Raw genomic sequence first — 16,341 nt, 5'->3', positions numbered from 1 at the left:
CTTGTTCATTTAGCAAAGTTTGGTATACTTTCTAAAATCATTAAAAAAAATGAACGATCTACATTAATCCCAAAATGATTTAAAGCAGCTAAAAAACACATGCACAGTATCAATAACTTAAATTAGCAGTAAATTTTAAAAGACTCAGTAAAGTAAAACAAGGATTGGGCCATAAAATGGCTCATACCAAAGAGTTCTATACACTTGCTAAAGGCTGGCTACGATATGATTCCAAGCTTTCTAGAACCACACAATGATTACCAGTGCAATTTAGACTTTTACATTAAGACAAACTAATCATTCAAAAAAGAAGCATTAAGAGTTCGTTATACTAAGATAAGAAATTTCTGTTTAAGATTTTCATGAAGTAGATACTATAAGATAACAAGAATAGCCTAAAAACTTTTTAATAAACACAGTGAGAAGTTCAAGGACCTGTTTCTTGCAGAATCCCTTAATATAGGCTAATGGCATCTATCATAAAAGCCTAGCTTTGGCTTCCCAGGATGTGACTGTCCTACACTATCAAGTACTTACGCACAGGGATTACTGCTAAATTATTTTGTATCCCCATCATTTTGCATAGTGCCAATACATAGTAGACATAAACTGTTTCTTGTTCAATGAATTAAATAACATGCCCCAGTCTACCTCCAGGTAAAACACAGCCCTTTCCAAAACAAAAGTAAAGTATCTTTGGTCATAAGTTTCAAAAGTCGTTTTCTCATTTAAAATAAAACCCAGAAGAGAAATGGACACAATAGTGTAGCTAGGGAATGGCAATACGAAATACAATATAAAAGTATTATGCTCTGTACTGTTGCACAAATGAAATTTATATTCACATTCAGATTGATATTTTCTAGTGAATCATCAAATAAAGTTTGCAATTGAGCACATGTGCACAGGAATATGCTGACATTTGCAATTTTTTCTCAATCTCATGAATTCTTTGAAAAGGCTTTCTGCCATAAACCAAGAGCCAAATGTATACTTATATCACAAACATATGGTTTGAAGCAATGTTTCTCATGATTATAAAAGTAAACATAGTCAAGATGCTGCCAATTAAACCTTGGGCTAATCATTTTACCTTATATCAGTATCTCCAACCAGAAGAGCTGTGATATATTTGTAAAAATAAATTTTTCCATAATACTTTTATTCTAAAACCAATGCCATAATTATACTGAAAGCAAAATGTAATACCTCCTATATTCTGCTCCTCTGAAAAGATTTAGAGGATTTCTCCATACCTTGCATTCTAAAAAACAAAGAGAAAAAGGGGGAAAATAAGACAGTTTAATCAAATGTAGTTAAATCTTAATTTGGTCAACATGTATAGTCACTGTATGCTAAGTACAGTGCTAGCCACATATAGCACAAAGATGAATAAGGCATGGACCACCCCTGCTGTCATGCAGTGTACAACCAAATCTAGTCATTCCCTTATTTCTGTCTCCATAGCATTTGGTTCACAATTCAAGTACCACACTTACCATATTACAATGTGACTATCTAGTTTTCAGTTTCTCCTTTAAAATATGGGCTTTTAAAACTTTGCTCAGGGGCCTCCCTGGTGGTGCAGTGGTTGAGAGTCTGCATGCCGATGCAGGGGACACGGGTTCCTGCCCCGGTCCGAGAAGATCCCACATGCCGTGGAGCGGCTGGGCCCGTGAGCCATGGCCACTGAGCCTGCGCGTCCGGAGCCTGTGCTCAAAAAAACTTTGCTCATTTTGTACTTCTGGAACCACAGCATTTGGAACTAACTTAACTGAATTAAGTGTAGCATGAGAATTAGTTATGTAAACTATCACCTACACTGTGTGATAAGTGCTATGATAGAGATATATTTTGTTCCAAGAGAAAAAAAGGAAGTGATTAAGTTTGCTCTGGAGAAATTAGGGGAGACTTTAGAAAGGCTGTGACATTTAAACTTGAACCACTGTAAAAATGAGTAGAAGGTTGCCAGATGAAGAACATTCTAAGCAGAGAAGTATGAGAAAACCACACAGCATACTTAGGTTAGAGTACATGGTAGAAGGTGAGAGGGAGAGCTGTAAATGAGGCTAGAAAATAGACTGGGGGAAATTGATGAAGGGGCTTACATACCATGTAAAGAGTTTAGACATTATCCTTAGTCAATCAGAAGCCATCAAAGGTTTATAAACAGAAAAATAACAAATATCAGGACTTTGGTTAGATCAGCAGTTCTCAAAGTATCATTCATGGAACTGCAAAGTAACAACTCGTTTCATAATAAATGCTAAGACATTGTTTGCCTTTTTAACTTGTTGACTTGAACCCAACCCTGAGAGTAAGGGCGTCCTTAAATTTTGTGCCCCAAGCACCTGACTTAACCTCACACTAGTCCCAGTCCTGCAAAGTTGGGCTAATGGTACAAATCAAAGGTTGGTAAAACTGCTGGTACTTTAAAGTAGTGGTCATTGGATTCCTCACCCCCACCCCAGTAAACAAGGCAACCAAATATGATGGTTGTCTCCAGTATAAGCAATTGTTTTTTGAGCTGGACTGACCTTTTTTTTTTTTTTTCATGGAATCTCACTTTTACTTGAAAGAGTCACTAACAGACAAATTTATGATTATTCAGACAGATACCTGGCAAACATTTTCTCAAAGTTGAACAAAGTGAGTCTGTCAAATTCAAGGAAGAAAAAGTAGTATTTGCTGCCAATGATAAAACTTGAGCTTTCAAGTACATATTAGAATTTTGAAAAACTTGTATCAGTTTCCATGAGCTTGACAATTTCTCAACTTAAAGGCTTTCCTGTGAGATTAGTGGTGATATTAACAAACGTCATTTTAAAAAATTATACAATATTTCAATATTTGGAAGACACGTATAACTCAGGGAACGAGTATTTTCCAAATGGCCAATGCATGATTTATAAAATTATTCATAAGTGAAAGACCCATTCAAAATGGGACACCAAGGGATTTTAATGTACAGAACATGACAAGTTAACTGATACAGCTTCAGATTCCACACTGCAACTAAACTTTAAGAAAGTACCTCAGTAAATTTTGGTGTTGTATTGAAAATGAATATCCACAACCTTCTGAAAAGGTTATTAAAATACTTTTCCCTTTTCCAACTACATATCTGTGTGAGAACAGATTTTCTTCATAGATGTCAAGCAAAACAACATTTCACAACAATGCAGAAGCAGATATGAGAATAAGCAATTTTTTATTAAGCTAGATATTAAAGAGATTTAAATAAATGTAAAGAAATGGCAGTCTTCTGATTAAAATTTTCTCGTTTTGGAAAATATAATTATTTTTCATGATATGTGTATTAGCTGAGGCTGCCATAACTAAATACCATAGAGTGGGTGACTTAAACAACAGAAATTTATTTTCCCACAGTTCTGAAGTCTGGAAGTCTGAAATCAGGGTGCCAACATGGTTAGGTTCTGGTAAGAGCTCTCTTCCTGGCTTACAGATGGCTGCCTTCTTCCTGTGTCCTCACATGTCTCCTCCCATAGTGGAGAGAGAAATTAATCTCTCTTCTTCTCCTAAGGCTACCAATCCTATCACATTAGAACCCCACCCTTACAACCTCATTTAACCTTAATTGTCTCCTAAAAGTCCTGCCTCCAAATATAGTTACATTAGAGGTTACAGCTTCAACACATGAATTTGAGGTGGGGGAGAGACACAGTTCAGTTCATAGAACTATGTTAACATGCAATGGGTTTCCTGTTATTTTAAAAATAACAAATAAATATTTTTTAATTTGTTTTAATTTCTAATATGGTAAATATTGGGGATATAATCAATATATAAACAAAAGCTCTTTGAGGTCCTCAATAATTTTTAGGAGTATAAACAATTCCTGAATCTAAAAAATTTGAGAACCACTTTTTTACATAGTAAGGGGAGAGAATGTACTAAAAGGAGAAGTATCATAGGCAGGGAAACCAGTTAGGATATACAGCAATAGTCCAGGAAAGAGATATCTAAGGCCTACATATGGGACACTGAATGTTGAAAAAGAGGTAAAACAGAGTCAAGGTAATTTTTGAGGGGAATCAATAGCATACGATGAGGGTCAATAGTCTGGAGAAGGAAGGGGAAATAAAAGAGATATAATCTAAAACAACTCAAAGGTTTCTATTTTGGAAATTAATAGATTTTAGGATTATGGAAGGTACCTATTAAAAGAAGATAATTAGCAGTTTCACTTTGGACAGAATGAGTTTAGGGTTGCTTAGGGCCTTCAAAGGTGGAGATTTCTAGCAAAGAGTTAGAAATGTGGGTCTAGAACATAAAAGAGAGCTTGGGGACAGAAAGTTAACATTGGTTCTCCCAATATATGTCTGTGGATGATAATACTATAGAAGGAGATGCAGCTACCCAGGGAGAGAAAGTGGAACCAAAGGAGAACTGTGACTCACTTCTGAGGTCAATTCATGCATCTCTTCTGTGAAACATTTTGTGGCCTTCCTTCCAAGAATAACTGACCATTCCCTCTTTTCATCACCATAGTATCTTCCATACACTATATAAAAGTATCTTTTGTATCTTTTGCCATCACTTATTTATATGTCTGTATCCTATACTAAGCTGGAATGTTCTTAAGGTTATCTTCACTTTCATTATGCAATGGTATACTCAATCTCACAATAGGGAATAAGACTGTATAATGCATTATTGTTATAATTATTTACATACTGGACTCTGAGCTTCTTGGGGACACATCTATGTCATATTCATCTTTTTTTTTTAAGATTATTTGTTTATTGATTTATTTATTTAATTTTTGGCTCCATGGGGTCTTAGTTGCAGCACGCAGGATCTTCGTTGTGGTGTGCGGGCTTCTCTCTAGTTGCAGCATGCGGGTTTTCTCTTTAGTTGTGGTGCACAGGCTCCAGGGCACATGGGCTCTGTAGTTGTGGCATGCGGGTTCCAGAGCGTGTGAGCTCTGTAGCTTGCAGCATACAGGCTCTAGTTGATGCGCGCAAGCTCAGTAGTTGTGGCACGCAGTCTTCGTTGCCCCGTAGCATGTAGGATCTTAGTTCCCTGACCAGGGATCGAACCCGTGTCCCCTGCATTGTACGGTGGATTCTTTACCACTGGACCTCTAGGGAAGTCCCTCATATTCATCTTAATATGCCTTATTCTTAAGAGTTCCGTAATTATTTCATGAAAGGGGAGAAAGGAGTAGGGCAGAGAAAATTACCATTATTCCTTCCTGTACTCCTGAATGGCTGCCAACCTCATCCCTACTAATCCTGGTCAACATCCACTCAAGCTTTTTTTTTAAAGTTATTTACTTATTTATGGCTGCATTGGGTCTTCGTTGCTTCACGTGGGCTTTCTCTAGTTGTGGTGAGTGGAGGCTACTCTTCGTTGCGGTGTGTGGGCTTCTCATTGTGGTGGCTTCTCTAGCTGCAGAGCATGGGCTCTAGGTGCGCAGGCTTCAGTAGTTGTGGTGCGAGGGCTCAGTAGTTGTGGCTTCCAGGCTCTAGAGCACAGGCTCAGTAGTTGTGGTTCACAGGCTTTGTTGCTCCACGGCATGTGGGATCTTCCCGAACCAGGGCTCAAACCCACGTTCCCTGCATTGGCAGGCAGGTTCTTAACCACTACGCCACGGGGGAAGTCCCCCACTCAAGCTTTAGGGCTCAGTTTAAACAGTTCTTTCTTACAGACTTGCCCTGATCACACCTAAAAAGTGCCAGCAACTGCACTCAGGTAGTATTTTTCTACTAAATTAATATAACTCTAGTGGTTAGGCTTACTGAACAAATGAGACATTATGACATTCTGCAGAATTAACTCATTTGTATGAGTTAACTGTATGATTATAACCTATACCAAATGAAAGAAACAATAATCCAAAAATGTGATTTCTATCTGGCTTCAAATATTTTACTTTCCTAATTGCATAATTACTAGATACATATAGAGGAATAGTCTACAGTTTATGTATGACAACAGATTATCCATACAAGAATAACAGATTTTGATGTCTTTGTAAATATACTAAGAAGAAAAACTATTTTTCCTAACTTTGCTCTCTTGGCAGAGATGGCTAATTGTCTTTGTTCTCTCCTTTATCAGTAATAAGATCCCCTTATCACCTGTGCATATATACACTGAGAAAATGATTACAATTTCTAGCCTCCCTTACAGCTAGTTCTGTTTATATGACAAAGGTCTGACCAGTAGAAAATAAGTTGAAATAGTATATGACGCTGCTCGGAAGTGTCCTTGGTTGCTGTGGGGTGGGGTGTGGGGAAAGCGTCTTCTCCTGGCTTATTCTCCTTCCTGTGACTAGACTGTGGCCACGATGGCTGAAGCCAGAGGAACTGTCTGGAACCATAAGGAAAAACTGCATTGGAGATGGTCGCAAACAAAATAGAAGTAGTCTAGGTCTCTGATAATCATTGCTCTCCATATCAGCCATGGATTACCTATATTCAAAGGAAAGACAAACTGCTCTCTACTGTTATGAGTTTTCTATCTGCCACAGCCAAACACAATCTTAACAATACAGCTCTGAACACACATTAAGTCAGTAGTAGTCACCTGACAAATTCTGTCTGCTGGTTTCACTTTCTCTGCTGCTGGAAGGAGAACCTGCCTCTGAAATGCTGCCTTCTGTTCCTCCCATCAGTGGTCGCAAATGGCTTACAGATACTTGCTCAATAAAAGATGTGCCGTGCTTATGGAAGTACCACCATTCAAATATCTGTGACAAACAGAAAACATCTTTCACTTAAAATAGAATTAATCAGCAGATATATGACCTCAAATCAAAACATTCTCTCAAGATGTTCCTGTTTAATTCAGCATTTGAAACGTGCCCTCCTTCCAAAAAATAAGCCAAACACAAGATTCCCTGATAACACATGCCAAGCCAAGGTAAAATGCCTTTTTACAACTTTGTAATGAAATTCAGACAAGCTTAGGCAACACTAGAATACGTCTGTAAATAAAGCATTAAAAAACAGTAAGAAGTGTTTAAGCTATAAATAATGTAACTTTCATTATAATGTCATTTTAGTCTATCTGTAGCATAATTAAAAGAAAAACAATTTTGAAACAACTAGCATGGTGGATTAACCACTAGACTAGGGTTAGAATGCCCACATTTGACTCCCAATTCAGCCATATATTAGCTGTGTGTTTCGGGGAAGTTAACTTCTAACCTCTCAGAGCCTCAATGTCCTATCTAGTAAATATGGTTAACAAGAATTGTAAGTGCTTTTAAACAACAAAGTACTACTCCAGTATTTGGCAGTATTATTAATGTAGGTTAAGAGTCAAGTTGATTCCCATACTGAACCATTTAAAAATCAGGATATTCATTTCTTTCTGTTTCCATGGTTTATCATTGCTTATAAGAAGAGGAATCAAAAGCAGCTCTCTGTGTTGAATGAGCAGAATGTTTCATATTCGGATACTCCAGCCTTTTCAACTCCCTTTGCTGGCTCCTTTGGGTCTGAGCTTAAACGACATGTCCTAGGGAACTTTTCCTGATTCCACAGAACAGAAAGCTATGTTATGCACTCCCACTGGCTCTTTTATTCTCCTTTCAGAGTAATCTTCACTCGTAATAATTAGTTAAACAACTGGCTTTGTTGCTATTCTTCAAGCTTCCAAGCACACTACCTCTTCACGTAGAAATAACACAAGCAGCACAACTAGCTTTCTCATTTCAGGTGGTAAAAGAAATTATAAATAAACTTTGCTCATAAAAACTCATCAAGATTTCAAGGGTAATGACACAGTTTAACCTTTAAAATGTTACTTGAATTCTTAAGTTTTGTAAATTTAAAATGTTGGCTTAAAAAAAAGTAACAACAAATTTTAAACACTTTTACATATTACATATGTAAGTTATATATTATATAAATGTAAGTTTTCTCCCTTCCTTATAAATGAGGAAATTAGGACTCAGAATTCATGTGACTTGCCCAAAGTTATCAGATAGTAAATGGCACAGTCAAGACTCAAAACTACATCTGCTGGTTCCAAGACCAATGCTCTTTCTACTACATCAGCTGTTTAAAGATAGTTTATCTTCTTTATTTAGATTTTTATATGCTATGACAAAATATGCTAAATTATGAGTAGGCTTTATAAATCAATAAATTTTGAGGCTTTTAATAACAGAGTTTTCACCCAGAATTCCTCAATAATTTTTTTAAGAGAAAAATTGCTTTCTCATCTGGTATTTCACTTCAACAAAATGGTCAAGTGTTCATCCCTATTTAAAAAAACAAAACAAAACAAAAAACCACTCCAATATAAATGCTATTATTTTTACATTTCTACTATAGTTATAGAGCACCACCTAGAGATGAGAAAAAAATACAGAAAAATTTCATTGGCCATGCATGCCATAATACTTCCTAAGATTTTTATCTGTAGCAGTATTTTTCCAAAGTTTATACTATGAAACACTAGTTCCCAGGGATGTTAATAAAGATTATAAAAATTTAAAAAATCTTTTTAAAATAAAAATGATAGCTTGGTTAAATAAAGCAAGGGAAAGCTGAATTAAACAGGTTTATTGTGGCACTTCTTGGAATAACGTGGCCAAAATTCATTAGTGTATGTCATGTGGTTGCAAGCTTTCACACACACTATCTCATTTAATCCTCATAACTATTAAGTTGATACTTTTTTTTTTTTTTGGCTACACCGGGTGGCTAATGGGATCTTAATTCCCTGACCAGGGATACAACCCGGGCCTCAGCAGTGAAAGTGTGGAGTCCTTTGGGGCTTCCCTGGTGGCTCGGTGGTTGAGAATCCTCCTGCCAATGCAGGAGACACAGGTTCAAGCCCTGGTCCAGGAAGATCCCACACGCTGAGGAGCAATTGAGCCCGTGCACCACAACTACTTAGCCTGCGCTCTAGAACCTACGAGCCACAGCCACAAGCCCGTGTGCTGCCCTAGAGCCCGTGCTCCACAACAAGAGAAACCACTGAAATGAGAAGCCTGTGCACCGCAATGAAGAGTAGCCCCTACTTAGCACAACTAGAGAAAACCTGCACGCAGTAACGAAGACTCAATGCAGCCAAAAATTAATTAATTAAATTTTTTTTTTTTTTTTTTTTTTTTTTGCGGTACGCGGGCCTCTCCCCGCTGCAGCCTCTCCCGCTTCAGAGCACAGGCTCCAGACACGCAGGCCCAGCAGCCACGGCCCACGGGCCCAGCCGCTCCGCGGCACGCGGGACCTCCCGGACCGGGGCACGAACCCGCGTCCCCTGCATCGGCAGGCGGACTCTTAACCACTGCGCCAGCAGGGAAGCCCTAATTAATTAATTTTTTTAAAAATTAATTGAGTTGAATCCCAAACCACTAGACCACCAAGGAATTTCCAAGTTGATACTATTATTATCTCCAGTGTACAGATGAGGAAATCGGAGCTTTAGAAAAGTTAATTCACTTTCTTGAAGTCATACAACTAAAGTGATGGTTAACCTGTCTCATAAACTCTGCTCTTAAACACTCTAGAGAAGGTAACTGGCAGCCTATAAGCCTAATTCAAGACAGATAAATTTTTAGTCTGCCCAATGTTGCCAACATTAAAGTATTGGAAGATTTTTATAAAAACTTTATATCCAGGTTCTCTTGAAATCATCTGAAAAAATTGGAAGACCTGGTCCTGGTAATACTGGTCTGCAAGTCTACATGGCAACAATTAGCTTTAGCCTTTTCTAGAAGGAGCATGTACTGTCCAGATTACCCAGTCTTCAAAGTAAATAAAAATTTCAATTTTTACACTCTGCCAATTTTACTCATTTTTGTTACTAAGCCGAGCCTGCAAGCATTTACATCACAACCCACCTCCCACTACACCCCCCAACATACAATAAACAGTCTTTTATACACAAATGAATACTATCAATCTCTAAAAGTGGAGAGGAAGTTGCAGTGTTTTTTAAAATATTTTTTCACATTTTGAGAATGTGAAAAATTTTGAGAATGCTGATCTATAAGTATTTTTAATTATTATAATAACTATTTAAAGAGATTTGATTTTTAGATAAACACCAAAGGAAATGGAAGGAAGGAAATGGAAACTACTTACAAATATTAGTCCTGATATCAAAGAAGATGTCCCTGTAAGTGCCACATAGAATTTGGGCGTCAATGAATTTAAAAATACTGTCACTGCCAAAAAGAATAAAAAAATCAAAGTTAAAAAAAATAAGTACCCAAGTTACAAATATGCAGGTGTCTTTATGAGTGGAGGGACATAAGTAGTATTAATACCTAGTATGAGATTCATTTGAGAAAACTGTAATTTTTAAAAAGCTACTTTAAATTCTCATTGTATCACATCTTTAAAATGCCTTCACATATGTAAGGGTAGGATTTTACACTGCTGATTTGTTAAATAAGCAAATCAAAATGAGATCATTTAGCTTGCTGTTGAGAATAAAACCAGGAATATCATAATTTAGACAAGAACTTTTGCAATTCCATAAGGATAATATGAACAAATATACTGTTACAAAGGAGGATTAAAACTACTTCCTAATTATTTTGGTGAGATACAAACCAGTGTTTCAAATTAGAGGGAAGGAAACAGTGTGTGTATTTGGTATGTCAGCTACAGAGGCAAAATAACCCAAAAAGAATAGCAAACTAAGAGCTTCCTAAACCTGATTCACTGAAAACCTGGACCACATTCTTCACTTCAAATAATTGTCTCATAAATACTTTGGGTTTTAGAAAGAAATAAAAATCTGTAAAGTCACTGACTCTCATCTAAATGGTGTATCTAGTTAATATGTAAAAAAAAAATGATAAACTCAATGAATAACATTTCACTGAGCATACAAACCATTAGTAGTCACTTCATTAACCTGTAACAGAAACACCAAATTAGCTTTTCAAACAGTCTAGGAAGGCCAATTTATCTAGCTTATTTTAGTGTGTTAGTTGCATCTGAATTTACATACTATGTTCTTAAAAAGTCCAAAACATTTCAGTACATTATCTCACAGTCTTTCATGTCATTTCACAGAATAGAAAAGGGGACATTTGCCTTCTCTTGTTACAGAAAAATAAAACACAGTACTGACAGTCATAAAGATCCCATAACAGAAATACTTCCATTCTAATCTGAGGTTGCCAATTTGTAATGACATGGTAAGAGGCCCTGGCTCCCATCCACTCTGTCCTGGCTACAGCTAAAGAATAATATTTGCAGAATCCAAGGGAATCATCACCTCTTATACGTCTTTGTAACTTCAGCCCACACTACACAGCAAGCTCTCTACAAATGTTGAAAGAAGGAACTAAGGAAAGAACCCACTGCTGTTTGTGGCTCTCTTTCTCTTTACTTCCTGTACTGTTCTATTTTATTACTCAAGATAAAGCCTAAAACAGAGAACGAACAAAAATATCACGAAAACTATTTCCTGACAAAACTATTTTAAAACATGAGAATGGCTGGCTAAGATCGTGTTGGTTTCTTTCAGATTTTTATTGTCTGGGTGTGGGTTCTCTCAGCTGAGTGGCGAGAGAATCAAAAGGTGTGTATAAATTCTGCATTCAAGTCTGAAAATGCTCTCATCTGCCCTACCACCTGAAGCTTACATTTTATGAGGTGGCTTCTCCTCGGGTAAACGAGGACAGAAGGGAGAGGGCGGACCTTAAGAGCTTTAGGGAGGAGCCGGTAGTTGCAGCTCAGGTTTGGCAGTCAGCTGCGGAGTAGCGGCCCAAGAGAAAAAGAACCCACTCGGTCGCACACACCGACTCATTCTGCGAAGCCCTCCAGTGATACTGAAAATCTCTGCCCTTTGGCCCTTGCCCCCGGCACCTCTCCTGCCCCCCAATCCCCCACGGCCGCCCGTCCCTCGGGAGCTCTGGGCCTCTCACCCGCTGCCAAATTCTCACACAGCCTCAGCGGGACCCTCAGAGCGTAAAGCAGCCCCAGCCCCGCCACGAACCACAGCGAGGCCCCAGTGCCCGCCAGCCCGGCCCGCAGCCGCTCCCACCAGCCCAGCGGCGGACTCAGGCCGGGAGCAGGGGCAGGAGGAGACGCCGCAGCAGCCGTTGCTTCACCTAAGCCGTCACCGTCCGCCATCTTGCCGCTCCCGGTGGCGCCGGGAGTTGGGAGGGGAGGAGGGCAGGAAACCGGGAGTCGGGAATCCTGGGATAGTGGCGGACCTGAAGTTGGCCTCTGTGAAGGCTGAGAGTCCCAGGGAACGGCGACCGAGAAGATTTGGAAGGTGGAGGAGCGCCCAAGGACTGGGGCTACCTATTCCTTCCGAGGGAGGGAAGGGGCGGATAGCGGCACCTATTCTGGAGGAACTGGGCTAAGATGTGACCCGGAGTGAAGTGTTTTAGCCTTCATACGCGTGAGGGTCACCTTCCACCCCATTCCTGGGGTTGAAAAAGCCACCGACCGTTCCAGAGTCGGAGCAGCACTTAGCCCTTTGGACTCGGCTGCCATGGAGAGCACTGGTACTGGGAAAATCTACAGGAGTAGCGACTGCAATTTGGTCGGCCGGAGCTCGGGCGCCAATACCAGCCGAAGCACACTCCCAACGTCCCATAGATGAATGGGAAAATTAATGTAATTCAATGAGAAAAATATTAGACTTAAAATCATTTAAGTCACGCCGACTTACTGGGGCGTCGGCGTCCGGGCCCATGACCCACGCCCGTAACTGACATGGCGCCCTAGCGGTCGGCGTTTCCGGGCGGATCTTTCAGACGGCCTTCGCTGTGATTCCATCATTCGGCCTCCTTCCCGGCCTGCCTCGCGCCAGGGCCGGGCTGGGCCACAGCAGCCCAAGATGGCCGACTTCGAGGATCGGGTGTCGGATGAGGAGAAGGTAAGGGGTCCGCCTCTCTCTCTTACCTCTTCCCGGGACGGAGAACGGGGCCCCGACCCGGCTGCGGTGGGAACCCCGGCAGTACCCCCAGAAGAAAGAAGCTTCTTGGCCTTTGCTGGCATACGCTCTCCGCAGTCGGGATGCTTTCCTCTTGAGGGGCTTTCCTCTGCCTCACGGTGGCCCCAGTTCCCCATTCCTCAACTCTCTTTTCCCCCCGGGCCTGACGCACAGCCCAGTGGCCTTCCTGCGAGAGAAGAGACTTTACCTTATTGAATCGTGACTGTGGACTCTTTTTTGTATTTAAGAGAGGGGGCGATGATGATGTCGCGACGTATCAAGAAGCAGTTATTTTACCGCCTTTAGCTGCTGGGGCTCACCCCATCCCCCCATCTTTAGCTATGATTGGGGCTAGCTTAGGGCGAGTCACTTCCTGGTCAGGGTGGCCTCTTAACTTCCCTTTTGCTCCTCCTTCCTCAGGAAGTGATTTTGCTGTCACGACTTCTCGACAGGGAGAGGTCTCTAAGGTGTTGGCCGCCTATCCACACACACCTCTTTTCCCACATGCTGTCGGCTGAACTAATTCGCAGTAATAAATGTGTAAGCCTCAGGGACATTTGCTTCAGGATTTGAACACCACTCTTTTCTGTGTAGACACTCCCTTGATTGTATGTATACGGCGCCCGCGGTGACTCCATCCCTTCCATCTTACAATCTTTTAACGATAATTTTTGAAAAATAGTTTTCCATTTCTTGTTAACAAGGCTAGCCAATGATTTTTTCTTTTTAACTCCAGAAAGGTTTTATGTAGCACATAAACTTCATGTTAACACATTCAAGTCTGGACAAAGCATCCTGCCTTCTTTGGTGCTCCAGTGTGGTATCTTTTTGATTATAGTTGAACTTGACACTGAGTAATTTGTACACTTAATTTCTTTAAAAGTGTCTTAAATACAAGAGAATATTTCACCTTAGGTGGAATAACTTTTTTCCTGACAACTGCACAGCTTTCTTAACAGTTTGTCAGGCTTTTCAGTAAATATGTTAAAGATTTTAGAGTCCATGGAAGTTACAATGGTTCATTACATAACTTGTAAAAGGACAAGAATTATGTCTTTTGTTTTCCACAGTGGTTTTTACAAAATGTACACCCTTGAATGCTCTGTAAATGTATCTGGGGTTTTCCTCTTTTAATAAAAGAGATTGGGATGGCAAAGGGGACTGTTTATGATCCAAGAGCCCTCTGTACAGAATAATTTGATATACATATGCCATGCCATTTTGAAACGCTGAAGAATGTGCTAAATATTCACATGCCGTTGAACAACACTTCAGCATTAGATTTTCTCATACTTGGAAATTGATTCTCATAAATGTATAAGATTTGGGGGGGAAAGGGCATTTTACACTGTATATGAACTTATGCTAGAGAGAAAACTATAATAGAATGTTTATTCTAAGGCAAACAGTTATGATTCACATGAAATTAAGTTACAGTGAAAATCATGGGATAACAAAACATTTGTTAGCCCAACTGATGGTCCTCTTACTTTAAGCAAAAATACTGTTACAGCAAAATTTCACTAAGAATTTAAGGTAATAAACTTTGAAGTTTACCAGTGTTGGGTTTTTGTTTTTGACACAGGGGTAGAATGCCTTTCTAATTAAACTTGGGGGGAAAATATGTATTTCAAAGTGTAAAGATGTGTTTGGATATTGACAGTGTTCAAATTAGTAACATTAACAGCCTTGATTTCGTAATAGCAGATCTCTGACCAGTTTTCTCTTATATCCCAGCATACTTCTTTTGCTGTTTAATTTTAATAATGACAAAGCAAGCAAATCATAATTAGTAAGGTAAATCTACTGCCAAAAAATGTTGATGAATTTTATATTCAGTGAACAGGTTTTAGATAAACTACATTGTTTTCATTAGTGAGATAATTAAGAATAGCTGATATAAAAAAATCTCATATAATAAATCCATATGATTTGGGATTACTGAAATTTTGTTAGATTTTTATTCCCAGAGATGAAGTGATCTGTATTTCTCTGTTGTGGATCAATAAGTAAAAAGAAAGGGCTTTGACTTGTAAGATTACTTAAATTCTCCTTCAGTTTTATACCTACCTTGACCCCTTTTCCTCCAGGCTTCTGATGCCTTTTAACTGAATTCAAGAATTGAAAAAGTATTTTTCCAAAAAGACTTGTTGATATGAATGTCTTAGCATTCATAAACAATAAGTGACCCTTAAGCGAGATTCTTGTTGTACAAAACTTTCATAACCAAGGCACTATTACAAACAAGATATTTTCAGGCTTAGTTTGTATATTGACTCTTCCTCGAAGGAACCGTGAAGTTTTCATTTTTTTAAAATTTTAACTAAGACCTCAACTGCATTTGATTTGATTTTTTTTAACACGTGTGTCATGCCAAATATATTTTAATACTGCTTTTTATCTTTGTTACATTTTTTGAAAGCAGTGAACCCAGAGGTGAATTTGGTGGTGATGGTCTCTGGTTTCCTTGCAAGTATTTCTATAAAAGCTAGTAAGATCAACCATTCTCATAACCAACTGCTGAAGTTTTTTTGTTTTTTGTTATTTTTTTTGCTGTACGCGGGCGTCTCACTGCTGTGGCCTCTCCCGTTGCGGAGCACAGGCTCCGGACGTGCAGGCTCAGCGGCCATGGCTCACGGGCCCAGCCGCTCCGTGGCACGAGGGATCCTCCCGGACGGGGGCACGAAGCCGTGTCCCCTGCATCGGCAGGCAGACTCCCAACCACTGCGCCACCAGGGAAGCCCACTGCTGAAGTTTTTAATCACTTTATAAAGAGGAAGTTGGGTTTTTTAACTTCTGCATTGTTACCTGAAATGGTCATGATGAGCTGCCTAAATAAAACAGGAAGTTGAAAGTATAATAACTTGCAGAAATAACTACTTTTAGTTTTATCTTCAAGTTCAGTTTCTGAGAATGAGCTCTACTCCTCTAGTTACTTAGACTCTTCAGTTACTTGGTTCCAAAATGAAAAGATGCCATAATTAGGAAGCTTGAGGTATGAGGTGAACTATGTGTTTGGATTCTTTGTACTGACTGTTTCCTTTATTTCATGATTCAGCATTTTTAAAACATAAATGCAGACTGAATTTTAGGGCTGAAAAAAGTGCTAATAGCACATTTTTTTCCCTTCAGCCTAACTAGTAGAATATTTGTGTACAACTTCAAAAGTACCATAACTGAAAAATGGATCCCTTTGCTTTTAGTTTAGACAGTACCGACTTTAAGGCACTTTTTGAGAAATGGGTTTATCAAAATTATCTAGGAGAGGGGTGGAAAATGTTGTAAATAGATACTGAAATTTGAGGGCTCTGTTAGAGCTCATGAAAAATATTTATACTTTTAAAGTGGATTTCCTTGATTATGTGTTACCCCTTTAATTTAGTAGGTGAGTTATTACCCTTACAGGGCGAAATAAACCCTAAAGCTTAATTGCCATGGCTATTTTGTGATAAG

General features: G+C 39.2%; 2 protein-coding genes across 13 annotated transcripts in view; one reads left to right on the top strand and one right to left on the bottom strand.

The window, feature by feature from the left end:
* ST7L (suppression of tumorigenicity 7 like) overlaps positions 1-14,575 on the bottom strand; it is a 154,032-nt gene extending 139,457 nt beyond the window's left edge. For 4 of the 12 annotated variants that reach the window (XM_029228648.1, XM_029228649.1, XM_029228651.1 and 1 more), the window contains exons 1-4: positions 11,870-12,109; positions 10,071-10,153; positions 6,556-6,718; positions 1,210-1,264 (exon numbers count right to left, since the gene is read on the bottom strand). In XM_029228648.1, coding sequence (XP_029084481.1) covers positions 1,210-1,264; positions 6,556-6,718; positions 10,071-10,153; positions 11,870-12,077 — 509 coding nt within the window. In that variant the 5' untranslated portion in view covers positions 12,078-12,109. Of the gene's footprint in view, positions 1-1,209; positions 1,265-6,555; positions 6,719-10,070; positions 10,154-10,829; positions 10,852-11,869; positions 12,110-12,160; positions 12,266-12,624; positions 12,725-12,857 lie in introns of those variants that run through there. The other 8 variants (XM_029228660.1, XM_029228653.1, XM_029228658.1 and 5 more) reach the window with 8 other exon arrangements.
* The window catches only part of CAPZA1 (capping actin protein of muscle Z-line subunit alpha 1), a 47,964-nt gene continuing 43,747 nt past the window's right edge, over positions 12,125-16,341 (top strand). Inside the window, exon 1 of the mRNA XM_029228662.1 lies at positions 12,125-12,831. Coding sequence (XP_029084495.1) covers positions 12,793-12,831 — 39 coding nt within the window. The 5' untranslated portion in view covers positions 12,125-12,792. The remainder of the gene's footprint in view (positions 12,832-16,341) is intronic.

This window comes from Monodon monoceros, unplaced genomic scaffold, assembly GCF_005190385.1.
Source record: "Monodon monoceros isolate NGI ecotype Baffin Bay Population unplaced genomic scaffold, NGI_Narwhal_1 Super_Scaffold_18, whole genome shotgun sequence".
Classification (NCBI taxonomy): domain Eukaryota; kingdom Metazoa; phylum Chordata; class Mammalia; order Artiodactyla; family Monodontidae; genus Monodon; species Monodon monoceros.
Note: the sequence above shows the minus strand (reverse complement) of the source record. Positions and strands in the feature narration are given on the sequence as shown.